Source organism: Pelmatolapia mariae, linkage group LG1 (genome assembly GCF_036321145.2).
Source record: "Pelmatolapia mariae isolate MD_Pm_ZW linkage group LG1, Pm_UMD_F_2, whole genome shotgun sequence".
NCBI classification, from domain to species: Eukaryota; Metazoa; Chordata; class Actinopteri; order Cichliformes; family Cichlidae; genus Pelmatolapia; species Pelmatolapia mariae.
In genome coordinates, this window is record NC_086227.1 from 4,055,714 (window position 1) to 4,071,109 (window position 15,396).

The following is a 15,396-nucleotide window of genomic DNA, read 5'->3' on the forward strand; positions in this document are numbered from 1 at the left end:
TTGTTAATGTAGATGCACAGCCCTCCGCCGATCTTCTTACCCGAGTCCGCAGACCTATCGGCTCGATAGGCGGTGCGGCCTGTTAGATCAATAGCCGCATTGGGAATGGCGCTGTCCAGCCAGGTTTCCGTGAAGATCATACACGAACAATTATTAAAAGTCTGTCGAGTGGCGATCTGCAGTCGTATTTCATCCAGTTTGTAACGGATTGAACGGGCATTGGAGAGGAATATGGTCGGGAGTGGTGGTTTAAACGGACTAGTCCTCAGCCGTGCCCGCAGACCTCCCCGCCTGCCTCTCTTCTGCCTCCGCTCGCAGCGTCTCCTCCTACGGTTTGCTGTTACGGGTAGCCCCGTAGGTTGCTTAACGATCTCCGGAGGGATGAGATACTCGGATGTTAATTGAAGATCTCCACGGCTTAATTGTAGTAGATCGTCTCTGTTGTATTGAAGTAACTCTAGACTGTGTGAGATAATACCCAGTACCACCAAAAGTGCAAAAAGGTAGGAGCTCCGGGCCGCTGCGTCCGTGCGCGCCGCCATCTTACTGACAATTTATATATAACATTAACATTTTGGCCCGATGGATCTCCTCGTATGCCTCACAGAAAATTATACAAGTGTTCTTTACATGCTCATACATGTATGAGAAGACTCACTTCTGTGCAAAAAAAGTAGAGAACACAATAGTGACACCAAAACAATGTGTCACTGCTGTGTTATGTAAATAATTTGATTTCAAGACTAAATTTCCTGTTTCATCTTATCTTAATGTTAAACACTGGAATTGTCTCTCAACTGACAATATCCTTTTAATTCAAATGGACCCACAAACTGCCATATCCTCAGAAAATAGCATGCAATTTTGGCATCTCTACAGTATGTAAAGATAGGTGTTTATGGTTGCCTGAATTGATCCATCTTACCTGTGCAATCTGGGGTGCTTCCTCCTGTATTGACTGCATATGGGGTGTTGGCAAGCCATTAGCTGAAGACAATGGGAGCAGGAAACCATCCATAGGTAATCCATTTGGGTCGGCATTCTGAGAAGGAAGTACTGCATTAATTGACAACAGACACCTTAACCCTTCAAGATTATAAGACTCTTCTTCAATCTTCTACCTTGGCCTATTCTAAATCATGAATGTTCTTAAAAAGTCTGCAAAATATGTCAATAGATCTTAAGAAATAGAAAAAAGATACACCTCTTTATTTTCAGCCTACATGTCTCACTTACAAGAGTAAAAAGACATATTACAGTGGAATTCCACAGGTTTTTATCATATCTTGATGTACTTCTTACTACTTAAAATGTTTTATTATTGCTGCAACAAAATCAAGTTTTAAACAAACAAGAGATGAATTCTGATTAATAGAAATCGAGCAAGTGTTTCACAGTACTGTAGGTTATTTCTTTTAAGATCCAAAAGAATAATATTACAGAAAATAACATACATGCTTAAATTTTGTCAAAGCAAGAATGCATGATCAGCTTTTTTAAAGTCAGAACTATGCAAGTTATTGAATTTGAGTATAAATAAATTTCCATATTTTGTAACGCTTACATAAACCACATCAACCACAACTGTCCGTGGTCTTACCTGTCTGAGATCCTCACTGTTGACATAATTCAGGGTTATCACGACTGTGTCATCACCATCTGCTCTGACAAGATCCTCTTCAGGATTCCATAGAACCGTATCCGCTTCGTCTATGTCTGGAAGACGAAATTCCAAATCTTCTGGAAGTTTGTGCCGGGACTCTAGTTTGAAGGATTTGTTAGGAACTATACTGGTCAGATCAATAATTTCAGAGCAGTGGTCAGGGAAATCATGATCACTTGAGTCAGTCTGCTGCCGCTGTCCCACGACAGTGTTTTTAATGTCTGTTGGGGTTGAATGCATATGATGTGATTTTCCTAGACTTTGTGTTGTCACTGCCTCACAGAGTGATTTCAGTTTTTTTGGATTGTGTTCCATCTGGAAATTGTGAATCTGTGAACCAGAAAACAAACACAAGAAACAAACGAACATAATTCAATTCTTTTTTCAGCAGCCAATCATTTACTACATGTTAATGAATACAAAGCTGTAAGTCTTTCACAGATGTATTCAATGTACCTTACCACACAAGTCAACAACAAATTCCTGGAATAATTTCATCCTAAAGAAGTGCAAGTATTCGTAGATGTACATAAAGCACTTGAATAAGACAACTCTTTATTGCCGTTGCACAGTCATACCTAGTACAATAGTACAACGAAATTAGAAAATGTCCCAGGTTACCACCAAGCACTACTAAACAACAAAAAACAACACAACAAAATACAGTAACTTTAAAGTGATCATTATTTGTAATAATATCTTTGTTATTTTAACAAACCTGTTTGCCAGTGTCACTGTCAGATGAATCTCCATGGTCAAGTAGATCTGGGACAAAATCATCTGTCTCACTGTCAGATCCAAGTAATGTCACCGGTGAATCTTCTTCAGTTATGCTGACAGAAAAATCCTCTTCAGATGAGGACTGAACTGTTGACGGTGTTTCATCTTTCGTGCAAATGTAAAATCTCAGGAGCTTCAATTTGGTTTGTTCATAAAGTTTGCCAACAGTGTCATCTAAAGGAATCGGATTTCTTTTAAAATCACAGACATCAATGACAAAGTCTTCAACTCTCCCTTTTGGCGAGTTCCCATCTGGAAAAAACAGGTCCTTTCCCATTTCCAAAATCATAGCTACAGTTGTAGTTTTTTCCACAGTTGCATGTCTTGTTCCTCCACCATTTCTGGTTCTCACTTGACGGTATTCATTACTGCTTAAATGAAGCCATCCGATTTCAATTTTTCTGCAGGTCTTCTCTCCTGCAGTATTTCTCTGTCTTGCCATCCCTTCACCTTGCTTGTAGAACACACCTGATGAGCCACACAATTTTATCTCTTAGGTTCTGCAGAAGAGTCTCTTTATCTGTGCTGTACTTAGTTTGTTGACAGAAGGACTGGACAGCTACTCTGTCACCATATGTACTTATGTGTTGTGCCATTTGTCCATCAGTCATGACGGACAGCACTGCCTTATCCACCTGCAGACATAAAACATTAGAGAAATGCTATTAATGACATCGAGTTTATACTTTTATTCTAGGAAGCCACACTAGCACACATGGAATACTAACTGTATTAGAAATAGAGTTCTTAATCACTGTTCATGATCATTATCAAAAGTTACTTTGTCAATTTGTGTCTTATTACTTTACTGTTGCTGTGTTAGTATTAGTATAGTAATAGTAGTAGATATTTATATACTACGTTACTAAAAACTATTTTGCTAGTAAGGTATAAATAAGGTAAGTTCCACCAAGTATTTTGTGCCATGGTGTCCATGTTACCATGGTAATGGCACAGCCAGATAACAACATCCAAATTCATGGGCTGCAACCTCTTTTTAAAAAAACAAACAAAAAAACAAAACTTTATTTATCACATTTTAGACATACAAGCTGTGTCCAAATTCATGGGCTGCATCCTCCTGAGGACGCTTTTGTAGACCGATTACGTCACAGCGATGCGCCGATGGCTGTCCAAATTCGTAGACTCCTCCGAATGCAGCCGACAAATGCGTCCTCCTTTTCACCGAATTTGAAGGATGGGTCGGGCGTGTGCTTCGTGGCCCACCATATCCCAGAATTCATAGCGCGGCCCAGCCAAACTCCAGTTTCCGGCAATGGTGGTTTTAAAATTACTCTTACTACTCTTTCTGGGTCACAAAATAAACTTTTAACATATTTTCAGGCGAGAACGTGGGTGTGTAAACTTGAAATATCTGCTTGGTTTATCAAGATATCACATATTTGCAAGTGCTTCGACGTTTTCGGAGACGTCTGTTACCCACCAGCTCGATAGCTAGCCGAGAGCTCGAGGGTCACTGAAGCCACCGAGAACGGCACAACTCCCGGCACATCATTTTCAGATCACCGCGGACTTTTGCTACTCAGGTTAAACGTAATATATAAAACACTTAGACAACCTAAAAATGTTATTGTTTGGCTTTTTTCAGTGTTTTATTTGTTCGTGAGTAAACCGGTTTGGCTGAGATTAAAGTTATTAGATTAAATTTGATAAAATAAAACTTTATTAATCCCCCGGGTGGGTTCCTCCTTGGTTTTTACACCGCTGAATAAACGTCAAACAGAAAACTGATCAAACAGAAGTGTGAGACGGTCGAGAATTTACTCCAGTGTCCTGTTATATTTTAGATAGCAAGGAGCAGACGGCCGAGTTTATTAAACTCCACCGAGACAGCGATGACGCTAATCAGAAGGCTAGACCGTCCAATTTCCCCAGCCGTTTACTTCCGGCCTACCCGACCTTCTGAGGATCCGGCCCACGTAGACCACGAAGCCCGGGTCCTCAGGAGGATGCAGCCCATGAATTTGGACACGATTTGAAATTTCAAAACATATGTGCACTTCACGAGTTATGTTTAATGAACCTGAACATATTTACAAGAGTTAACATTAAAGGCCTGCATATACAACTTAGGTTTTTCAACAAGTTACTCGCCTTTTGAACCGCGGTGTTTAATGCTTTGTTGTTTATACATACTTTGTCTTGTTGCATGTGCATGATGTCCTCGTGTGGGACCTCTCTTGACCGCAAGAAATGTTCTAAATCCTCCTCCATGTCTGCTCCCTACCATACCGCACCCTTCAACTGAACCGCTATCAAAAAGGAGCGGGATCTTTTGCGAGATCCCGAGTTTGGTTTGCGAGATCTCGCAAAAGTTTTGCGAGATATTGTGTGAAGGAAGATATTTCTCATTTATTTTGGTCATGCTTATACACTAATCTTTTCTGGCAAGAATTTTGTGTTTTTGTTGTTTCCTTAATCTTTTCTGAGTTCTCTCTTTGTTATGAGAAAATATTGTTTGGTTTCTTTAAGTACCCCATGCACAGGGCAAACGAATTTTATTTGATTAATTTATTGATATTATTAGCTAAATTTCATATACATAAGTCGAAATTTTCTAATGCAAAACCATCCTTTCAGTGCTTTTTAAATGAAACCAAACAATATGTAAAAACCATACAACATTCTCAAAATTTAAAAGCTGTCAAAACCATAAACTTATGTTCCCTGTTTAATATCGTGTGATTCTTTGTTAGACTGTTTTGTTTTCCCATAGAAACCCCCTGACATTGTGCTTGTTATTTTTTTGTATTTGTATTCTGTGCTTTGTCAATAAAGCGTATTCAGGGAAAAAAAAAAAAAAAAAAAAAAAAAAGTTTTGCGAGATCCCGAGTTTGGTTTTGCGAGATCCCGAGTTTGTTCATCGTAATTTTTTTTTCTCCCATGTCCCTTGCGGGGCTCCATATTATTTGGCCTAAATATTAGTGTTTTGTCTACCACCATGTTGGCATTTTGAACACAGAATTTCCCACATTTGGATGAAAGTAAAGGTAAATTCAGGTAATCTTAGCAAGCTTGGTTAACTAGCTGTATCTGCACAGGTTTAATGCTGTGATGCTGCTGAATAATGGACTAATTACATATTAAATTTTCACTCATCAAAACTGAAGCACAAACCTTTTGGACTGTCTTTTCCTTACAGCACATCACTTAATTTGTTAAAACAAAATCCATTAAAAATGCTGCAAAAAGGCATAAATGGTGCAAACACTATGGAGAAATCAAGGTCAGTGAGAGGTGCAGCCCAGCACTTTTCATAACCACCATCAAAACACCAAGAATGCCTGTGTCCAGACATTCTCTTATATTACATCCTTGGCTCTTCGCAGTTTGACAAAGATTTAAAATTGCCACCAAAGGCTTGTATATTGTCAGCAAAGGGGGTATTTTTCTTAAGCCTGTTCACTTATCAGCCTGTGCAGCAACTTACGTATACACACATATACTCAGTCAGGCCACTCTGATTTATGTTTTTTTTTTTAAAAAAAAGCTGTGATTGCCTCTTTCAGTCCTTATCAGCCACTCCCAGATGTGGTGGAAAATCACACAAGACACATGTGCATATTGATAGCATAGACAGTTCACTGTGCAAATGAAAATACAGTGGTGTGAAAAAGTTTTTGTCCACTTGCTGATTTCCTATATTTTGTATGTCTGTCACATTTAAATTTTTCAGATCATCAAATAAATTTAAATATTAGACAAAGATAACACAAGTAAACACAAAATGCAGCTTCTAAATGAAGGTGTTTATTATTAAGGGGGAACAAATCCAAACCTACATGGCCTCGCTGTGGTAAATGGAGACATGAATTCTGCTGTCTACCAAAACTTCCTGAAGGAGAATATCTGGCCATCTCTTTGTGACCGCAAGCTGAAGCACACTTGAGTTCTGCAGTAGGACAATGATCCGAAATACACCAGCAAGTCCACCTCTGAATGACTATAAAAAAAGAAGACTTTAGAGAGGCCAAGTCAAGACATGAGAAAATTTAGACAGTCTCACTTGCTAGTTAGATTTAAGCACCACAAACTATTTGGTGTATTTCAAGAAAGGATCTTGTCATGAGTAAACTGCCTGAGTATTATTTGGACTTAGCAGCCACTCATGATTCACCACTCATTCAAGATTTGTCAGAATATTTTTTTCTATGATCTTTATTGCTCAAAAAGGGAACAGTGCTTATCCTGTTACTCGTTGCACAAAGGAACAGATTCTAGCTCTGCTGATGGGTTGGGACCTTTTACAGCCCTGTCCAGCTCTCCTGTAATAACCCCCACTGCTACTTAATTGATCAGATTAAGATCCCAGAAGTTAAATTGACTTGATGCTATACTTTGATGAAAAATCTTTCTTAGTTTATTTATTTATTGAGCAGTGTATTTTGGCAAGTAGAATAGTCACAACACTTAATCTAGTTACTTTGAGCATGTCGATTTTCAGTTAGATGTGGTCAGATACACAGAAAAAACAAAGAAAAAAATGTTTACCTTTTAAAGATGACAAACTGTTTAGAGCATATTTTGCAGATATACTCTGGGATACTTCTGCTAAGTTGATTCACATGAATTGTAATTTTCTACTGAACTGCTCAGGAGCATGAAGGAAATACAGTAATGTAAAAATGAATCATATCAACACATCCATGTTCTCACGTTGCTTTGCTTTTTTAGGTCAAACAATTTCTACCTGGCTATGCTGCTTTTCATGCTGTTTTTGTGTATGCTGCCCACCATCTTTGCTATAGTGAGATACAGACCATCACAACACTGCGGACCTTTCAGGTAAGGAATTAAAATTTATCTTACATCCATCGAGACCTTCAAGGTCAACTTAACAATTTATTGGTGAGAAACTGACAAAAGACTTTATGGAAACTATGACTCTTGGAATTTTGGTGTGTATTGTCAACATATACAGTAGAACGCACTGTATAAAGATTTTGAATATCGTGTCACGTTTCACCTCTGACCTCTCCCAAAGGTCAATAAATTGACCTGAAGGTCAAAGTGATAATGCAGGCAAAATACATTACTATTCCCCTAAAATAAATACTGCTCAGGGAAGCAAGCTGCTTTGGCAGAGGTTTGCACTCTGACTGTTTCTTGTTTTTAATGAAACAGTTTCATCTAACATATTCCCTTTTTTATTTACTGTGCTGAGAATGTAAGACAGAAGTGGACGTTTTACCACATGTACCAATGAGGGACTCATTTTAGTGTCTTATATCCTCAGCCTGCAGAATAAATATTTATATGTGTTTTGAAATGGGACATATCTTCATTCATGAGGGTGCATCATAGTTTGGAAAAGAGCTTTCTTTGCATAGTATACAAAGTCAAATCCTGTTTCCAAAAAAGCTGGTAGGGTATTTAAATAAAATCTAAATGTAATAATTTTCATACCATTTAAAGACTATATTTAAATACTTCAGAAATAATATATTAAATAACTGAAATTGAAAAATATTATTCAATTTATATGAAATGTTGATTAAACTCCATTGCCAGATACACATTAAAACAGTAGGAAACATCTTCATTTCCTTCTGTGTTGCATCTCCTTGTTGGAACGAGTTGCTGCAGTTTGAAAGCGATGCCCACTGTTGTCCCCTTTTGGAGCTATATTATTGAAATGGATGCAGAATGTTCGGGACTGTCTTGCTGAAATAAGCAAAGCCTTCCCTGAAGTTGTCAACTGGATGGCAATATATGTTGTCATGCAGCTGTATATATTTTATTCAGCATTATTTTTGCTTTCATTGATGTGGAAGTTACCAGTGATATACTATATACCCTAACTCTTCCCAGTATTATTACTGACACTGGTTTTTGAAATGTGGTGCATGAATAGCTCTTTTGTTTTCCCCTTCTTGTGGTTGTGTTTCAGTGTTCAGACAAAGAAAAATGCTTAAATTTGTGTTTCAGTGGTCAAGAGAAGATTTACGACATCATCTCTGAGACAGTGGCCACTGACTTCCCGGTGTGGTTCAGTAAAGTAATAAGTTATATCACCAGTCCTGTCGTCGTACTGCCAGCACTGCTGCTGCTGTTGTGAGGCTGCACACGACACATATTGCATATATCTGTCACATATACATGCGCTCTCTCACTCACAATTTCGCTCTAATTCTCTCTCACACACACATATACACATACACTCACAATATGCAAATACGCAAACATCTGTATCCTACATGACTTGTGAATTGTTCAACTGTGTTTCAGCATGCTGATATACTATCTCCAGTCTATTGCCAGATCCCTCAAATTCACCAACAACCAGCTAAGGATGCAGCTCCAGACTGTAAGTTGAATCACTTTCAGCAATTTTTCACATAAAAATAAGAGAGGGAAAGGCATTTACAGATGAGGACAAACTTATTAGCCCCTCTATGAAAGTTTTTGTCAAAAATATCCCAAGTGCTATTTAACAGAGCAAATGATTTTCCAGATAGCATTTTAAACATATAGTATCTTTCCTGGGACTGGGTCCTTCTGGACATAGACATCTGATGTTGTGCCTGGGATCTGCTGGAAGCTACTGGAAGCTACTATCTGCTGGATTGTCTCTCAAGTACATTTGCAGACCCTAACTTGGGTCCTGTTGTCTGTAGTAGATTCTTCCTGTGGATCTACTACTAATGATCTGTGGATCGTTAGGGCCACCATCATCCCTCTGTGCTGTCCTTTAAGCCAGCTTTTCCCAGCAACTGGTAGGATTTGTTCATGTCAGCCACTTCCTCTGCCTTTCAATGGCACATCCCATGCACAGGCTTGGTCATCTATAATGGTTCCTGGCCCTGTTCTGCATCACTGTCTGTCTTCAGTTGCCTAAGACATTCTTGGAGCATCTTGATGGGCCTGATCTATTTGCATATGTTCTATGCTATATCCTGGATGGTGACTTTGATAGTCACTAATCCTCACTCCCTCTTTTTATTGCTCATAGAGCCTCAAGATCCTGGACTTCATGTGGATTGGATGGACATTATGAGGAATGTTTGTATCTTCACATCAGCGGCATCCGTCTCCTCTTTTGGCTAGCTTTTTATTCAGATAACTGGTAGCAAATCTCTACTGATGGCATGGATCCTATTCTTACTGTTTAGCTGCCTTCTCAGTACCTATCTTACCTTCTGGAGGTATTTGGCTGTGGCTGACCTTTTTGCATCTTTATCATGGTTCCCACTGGCCTGTGGGATACCCAGGAACTTGTAGCCATCCTGCATATCTGCTATTCTCCCTTCTGGCTTAATAGTCTGCATCACCTTTCCTCTGTTTTCAACCAAACTTATCCAGTTCGAATAAGATCACGATGTCCTCACAGTAGATGCTGAAGTGGATCTCCTGGTGTACATCATAATTTCTTTGTACAGGAGATGGCTGATGGTCGCTCCAGACCTAAATATATATTCCTATCCAGTCTTACTGATAAGCTGCTTTAGAGGATTAAGGCCTATCCAGAAGTGGGCATCACCTTGGTATGCCCACACTTGATGGCAACCTCTGTGATTGTCTTTGACTTTGTCTTCCAAACTCCCATTAAGTACACTGTTAGCCTTGTACAGTGCCAAGCACCCTAGTATCCATATCCTCTTAATTGCCCCTTGGAAATAAATAAAGTCTTTCTGATTCTGATTCTGATGTGTGGAGCATTCAGGCTTTTTTGGTGTCAATTCAGGCAGTAAACATAACATTCTTGAGATATTTGACTACAAGATAAACAGCCACAAGGAGCAGTACCCTCAATTGGGAAGGAACAAAGATATTGTGAAGGACCCTCAAGCTCCCAGGTCTCTGTTAGAGGGCCTTAGCTAGAAGGATGAAGACCACACACAGGGGGAGTGGAAATTTTTATCATTTTTAATTTTATAAACATAAATACTGTCTGTACTCATTTGTGTTTTGTATTTACTCAGGTTGTCAGTATTACAATTTGTTTGACCTAAAACATTTAAGTCTCACACATATGCAAAGGAAGCGAGGGAGCAAATACTTTGTCATGTCACTGCGTATATATAGTGGAGCCTTCAACTGGCCATTCTATAATGATAGTATAATAGTGTGCATCTGAAGTCAGGTTTGTTTTTCAAACCTTCTCAGGAGCGCACTGAAGACAAGAAGAAAGTCTTCCAGATGGCTGCAGGTATCTCTCGTCTTCTATGTTTGCCCCCTTATTGATGACCTTTTTTTGTATGTTTGTCACCCTTAAATGTTTCAGATCATAAAACAAATAAAAATATTAAAAATAAAATATACGTAAACACAAAATGCAGTTTCTAAAGCTGTTTATTTTTAAGGGGAAAAAATCCAATGTGTGAAAAAGTGATTACCCCCTAAACCTAATAATGAGTTGGGCCACCCTTAGCAGCAACACACGTTTGCCATAACTGACAATGAGTCTTTTACAGCACTGTGGAGGAATATGGGCCCACTCATCTTTGCATAATCCCAAAGACACTTTGGAGAGTTTTCGAGCATGAACCGGCTTTTTAAGGACTCAGTCATGTTCAGGTCAGGACTTTGACTAGGCCTGTCCAAAGTCTTCATTTTGTTTTTTTCTAAGCCAGGGGTGTCCAACTCCAGACCTCAAGGGCCCGTGTCCTGCAGGTTTAGATCTCATCCTGGGTCAACACACCTGAATCAAAGGATTAGTTCATTACCTCTGGAGAACTTAAAGACATGTTGAGGAGGTAATTTAGCCATTCAAATCAGCTGCGTTGGATCAAGGACACATCTAAAACCTGTAGGACACCGGCCCTTGAGGTCTGGAGTTGGACACCGCTGTTCTACGCCATTCAGAGGTGGACTTGCTGCTGGACTTTTCAAAATTTGTTTTGGATCATCACTGCAGGAGTGCAGTTCAGGTTGAGGTCACAATCAGATGGTTGGACATTCTCCTTCAGGATGTTTTGGTAGACAGCAGAAATCATGGTTCCATTTATCACAGCAAGTATTACAAGTCCTGAGGCAGCCAAAAAGGCCCAACTGACTGCTGGCCCAACCCATTATTAGGTTAAGGGCTTAACTTTTTCACACAGGGCCATACAGGTATGGATTTTTTTTTACCCTTAATAATAAACACCTTCATTTAGAAGCTGCATTTTGTGTTTACTTGCGTTATGTTTGTCTAATATTTAAATTTGTTTGATGATCTGAAACATTTTAATGTGACAAACATACAAAAAAAGGGAAATCAGCAAGGGGCAGACACTTTTTCACACCACTGTATCACCCTTCTACAGCGAGACTACAGATTCCAGAGGCTGCTGCAGACAAAAAGTCAGATCATGAGGAAAGCAACATCGCCAGCCAAGAGTCCTCTAACCACACCCCATCTCCCTGTCAGAATAGCAGCACCACAAACTTTGATTCCCCTGTTCATCGTGGGAATTGCATCCGCACCATCACGAAATCAGTATCTAGAGGAGACTTGAAGAGAGGAGGTGTGGCCGGATCTATCAGAAGTCCAGCAGTAACCGTACTGCCCAAACATTGGCTGGAACACATTCCTAACAGGTCTCACACACTGACATATTGCTTTAACCAGTCAGGTTTACACAACTTTAGGGGACCTCTTAAAGGCTGAATATAGTGAAACTGTATTATAAATTTCCTATATCATATATTCACTGTGAAATTATACCCAGGAGCGATGCCTAATGATATGTGTTGATAAAGTCTCAGTCTAGTTTGCCAATGGAAGAACTCAGATTTGGTCAAACCTGGTAAAACATATACAGCCTATTGAGAAAGTTTCTTTTTAATGTCCACTTTAAAATATTGATAGTGATGAAAACGTAAATTAAAAATGATCAAGCAATTCAAATAGTTGCTTTTTATACATATTTAAAAGATTAACTGTTATTTCTAACCTATGACATTTCAGAAGTAAACTTCTCTCATGCTGCCTGTTATGTAAATCTGTAATCTATATAGATTTCACTATAATCTAAAAAAATAGGTCTATAATTTTTCATGCAAAGACATAAAACATTAAGTCATGACTATGACATCCTGCTAGTATGTGTCTCTGCCTCTTCCACATCCCCTAAAATCAGCTTATTAACATGTATATAGAGATATTATTAATAATATGTATATATCAGGCCCCAAAGTATTTAGACATTGACACAATTTTTATAGTTTTGCCTCTGTACACCATAGTAGTGAATTTCAAATTATTTCAAAGCTTTTAACTGTATTTTAAATATGAGGGCCAAAGACATGTCAGCGCAGGTGAGGGAGGCTATCACTGGGCCGATAAAACAAAATACAAATATTAGAAAGAACTCCAAATATTTAGGGGTGGTCAAATCAACACTTTGGTACATTCTAAATAAGAATGAAAGCACTCGCCACAGCAACACCAAGAAACTTGAAAGACCACAGGAAGATAATGAAAGTGAACAATGACAAAATGATTTCCATGGTTTAGAAAAACAAAAGCATCTAGCTAAGTCAAGAACACTCTCAAGGACCTATAGGCAAGAGACACCTAAATTAAAGAGGGTTTACAACAAGGTGCAAGCCACTGGTTACACTCAAGAACAAGAGGGCCAGATTAGACTTCTCCAGAAAACATCTAACAGAGTGTACATATTTCTGAAAAAATATCTTTTTGACAGATGAACAAGATTAACTAGTACCAAAATGACGAGAAGAGAAATGTGTGGCAGAGAAAAGGAGCAGCTCATGATCCAAAACATGCTAAATTATCTGTCAAACATGGTAGAGACAAAGTTTGTATTGTGGCAAAGGGAACCGAGTTATACTACGCAGATTCAACGAAATGCTGCCAAACTGATCGGTCCATGGGCTCCAGACTTTAGTCAGTCATTGACTACAAATGCCAGTCAATCAAGTGCCTCTTGATTTTAATATAACAAGGATTAAACTATCAAGGTTCAAGGTTCTTTATTTGTCACATGCATAGTTATACAAGTATAACACACAGTGAAATGTATCCTGACACGCTCCTCGACATGTACAAAAAAAAAACGGGGGGGGGGGGGGGGGGGGGGTAGAGGAAGAACATTATATATATATATATAGTATATACACTGGGTGAATGTGCAGTAGTAGCAGCAAGCAGGTGAATTCTGTACATTAATAAGAATAGACATCTGACTATTCTACAGAATAGACAATATAAACATATTCAGCCCTAATTTGTAGCTAAATAATCCTTAATCAGCATTTTATCAGAGGGCAGAGATATGTAAAGACGGTATCATTTTCCCCTGTTCGACAACACTAGTGTTCTATGGAGAGCACTGACATTTGTAATCCATGGAAAACAAAGAAATGTAATCTGCTGTAACACAAAAGCTGATTGTTATTGTTGTCCTTTTTCATTATAGGCCTCCACCTTTTCTTGGTGGTCCTAGTGGTACCTGCAGATCCAAGTCCTACCATCACATGGTATACAATTCTCCACCTCACTGTTCTGACAGCATTCACTCTGACCCCTTGTGCAGGAAGACTATACATTCTGTTCATCCAGTTGAAGCTGCTGGGATCATTACTGCACAGAGTTATAGAGGACGCCGTGGTCACACCACCCGCTATGTGATTGTCAATGAGCATGAACCCAGGAAAAAGTTGCTGCGCTCAGCCACACGGATCCCACGCCATTATTTCATGGAGGAACCCACAGAGATCATGGAACTGTACCCACGTAATGTCAGACGCTACACACCACGCAATGCTCACAGTAAACCACGTCCTTACCAGTCCCACGCATCACAGCAACATCCAAGTGAAGAGGATGAGGAGGAAGACCAAGGGAAAGGCAGGAGAAAGATGTCACTAGGGAAAACTCATCGGCCTCGCTCACCGTCTAACCTCCAACAGCCAGCACATTTCTACATTGGTGACCGTCTAGAAACCTACATAACTATATCTAAAGAAAACCACACAGCTCAAGGAAGATATGGGGCTCAAGACGTAGATGAAGAGGAGAATGGAGTAGGAGAAATAGCCTGTGGAGATGAAGAGTCACATTCTGAGTCACAGGCCAATGTGAGAGTAGCTGACCCTCTTCTTCTGCAAACCAGATGTCACATTCATTCCCCGAGAAGACAGTGTCTGTCTCAAACTCGGGCCAGGCATGTTGAGCCTCATGTGAAGTCCAAGACGAAGCAAAAGCTGGAGAATGTGCAGACTGAGTCAGACTCAGCTTCCCTGGCCTCTAGCAGTGACCAGCAGAATAGCAGCAATGACCAGTATATTCAGGTTATCCACAACAAGGAGCGCTATTTGAAGTCTGGAGCCAGGCAAGGACAAATGGCCAAAAAGAAATCCAAAACGAGCTTTGATCTAAAAATCACTGAATCAAATGATCTGGTCTGCTCCAATGTTTGAAATGTTGGAATTTTTTCTGTTAAATAATATATGTAGCATCAGGTATTAACTGACACTCTGCACTGAAAGCACGCAAAAAATGTAATTTCCTTTCTGTGTTTGTGATTCCATATCCTTTTGATGCTGTTAAATAATTGCACTAGCTATTGTGGAAGTGCATAGAACAATAGAAGAATGTGTCTACTTGTGTAACATCAGCAATAAAAACATAAACAACTTAAATAATTACATTTGGTTGCCTTTTATTATAGATAGAAAGATAGATAGATAGATAAAATTGTATCCGAGCTGACTAAAATACCCATCTTAATTTGCTGTAATCACGGAAGAGGACGTTCACGGGTGTGTGTGAAGCTGGAGAAATTTCTATGAGGACTGAGGGACTTCAAAATATGATAGATGTGAGCTTGCTCTCCCTAAATCAAAAGTATATCACTTTATTAAAAGCCACTGAGCTTTTTATCATGGGAATACTGGAATCAAGTTTTTAAAAAGTTCACTGAAATCTATTTGTTAACGTTTAATGAATGAATGAAAAGTAGTTCAATAAGGTTTAAAGGTGT

The 15,396-nt window shown here is 39.1% G+C and overlaps 1 protein-coding gene across 1 annotated transcript in view; it reads left to right on the forward strand.

Annotated features, from left to right (window-relative positions):
• LOC134629520 (transmembrane channel-like protein 3) overlaps positions 1 to 14,985 on the forward strand; it is a 47,889-nt gene extending 32,904 nt beyond the window's left edge. The window contains exons 17-22 of the mRNA XM_063476948.1: positions 7,139 to 7,249; positions 8,393 to 8,518; positions 8,693 to 8,771; positions 10,571 to 10,613; positions 11,713 to 11,986; positions 13,831 to 14,985. Coding sequence (XP_063333018.1) covers positions 7,139 to 7,249; positions 8,393 to 8,518; positions 8,693 to 8,771; positions 10,571 to 10,613; positions 11,713 to 11,986; positions 13,831 to 14,833 — 1,636 coding nt within the window. The 3' untranslated portion in view covers positions 14,834 to 14,985. The remainder of the gene's footprint in view (positions 1 to 7,138; positions 7,250 to 8,392; positions 8,519 to 8,692; positions 8,772 to 10,570; positions 10,614 to 11,712; positions 11,987 to 13,830) is intronic.
• The last annotated feature ends 411 nt before the right edge of the window (positions 14,986 to 15,396 follow it).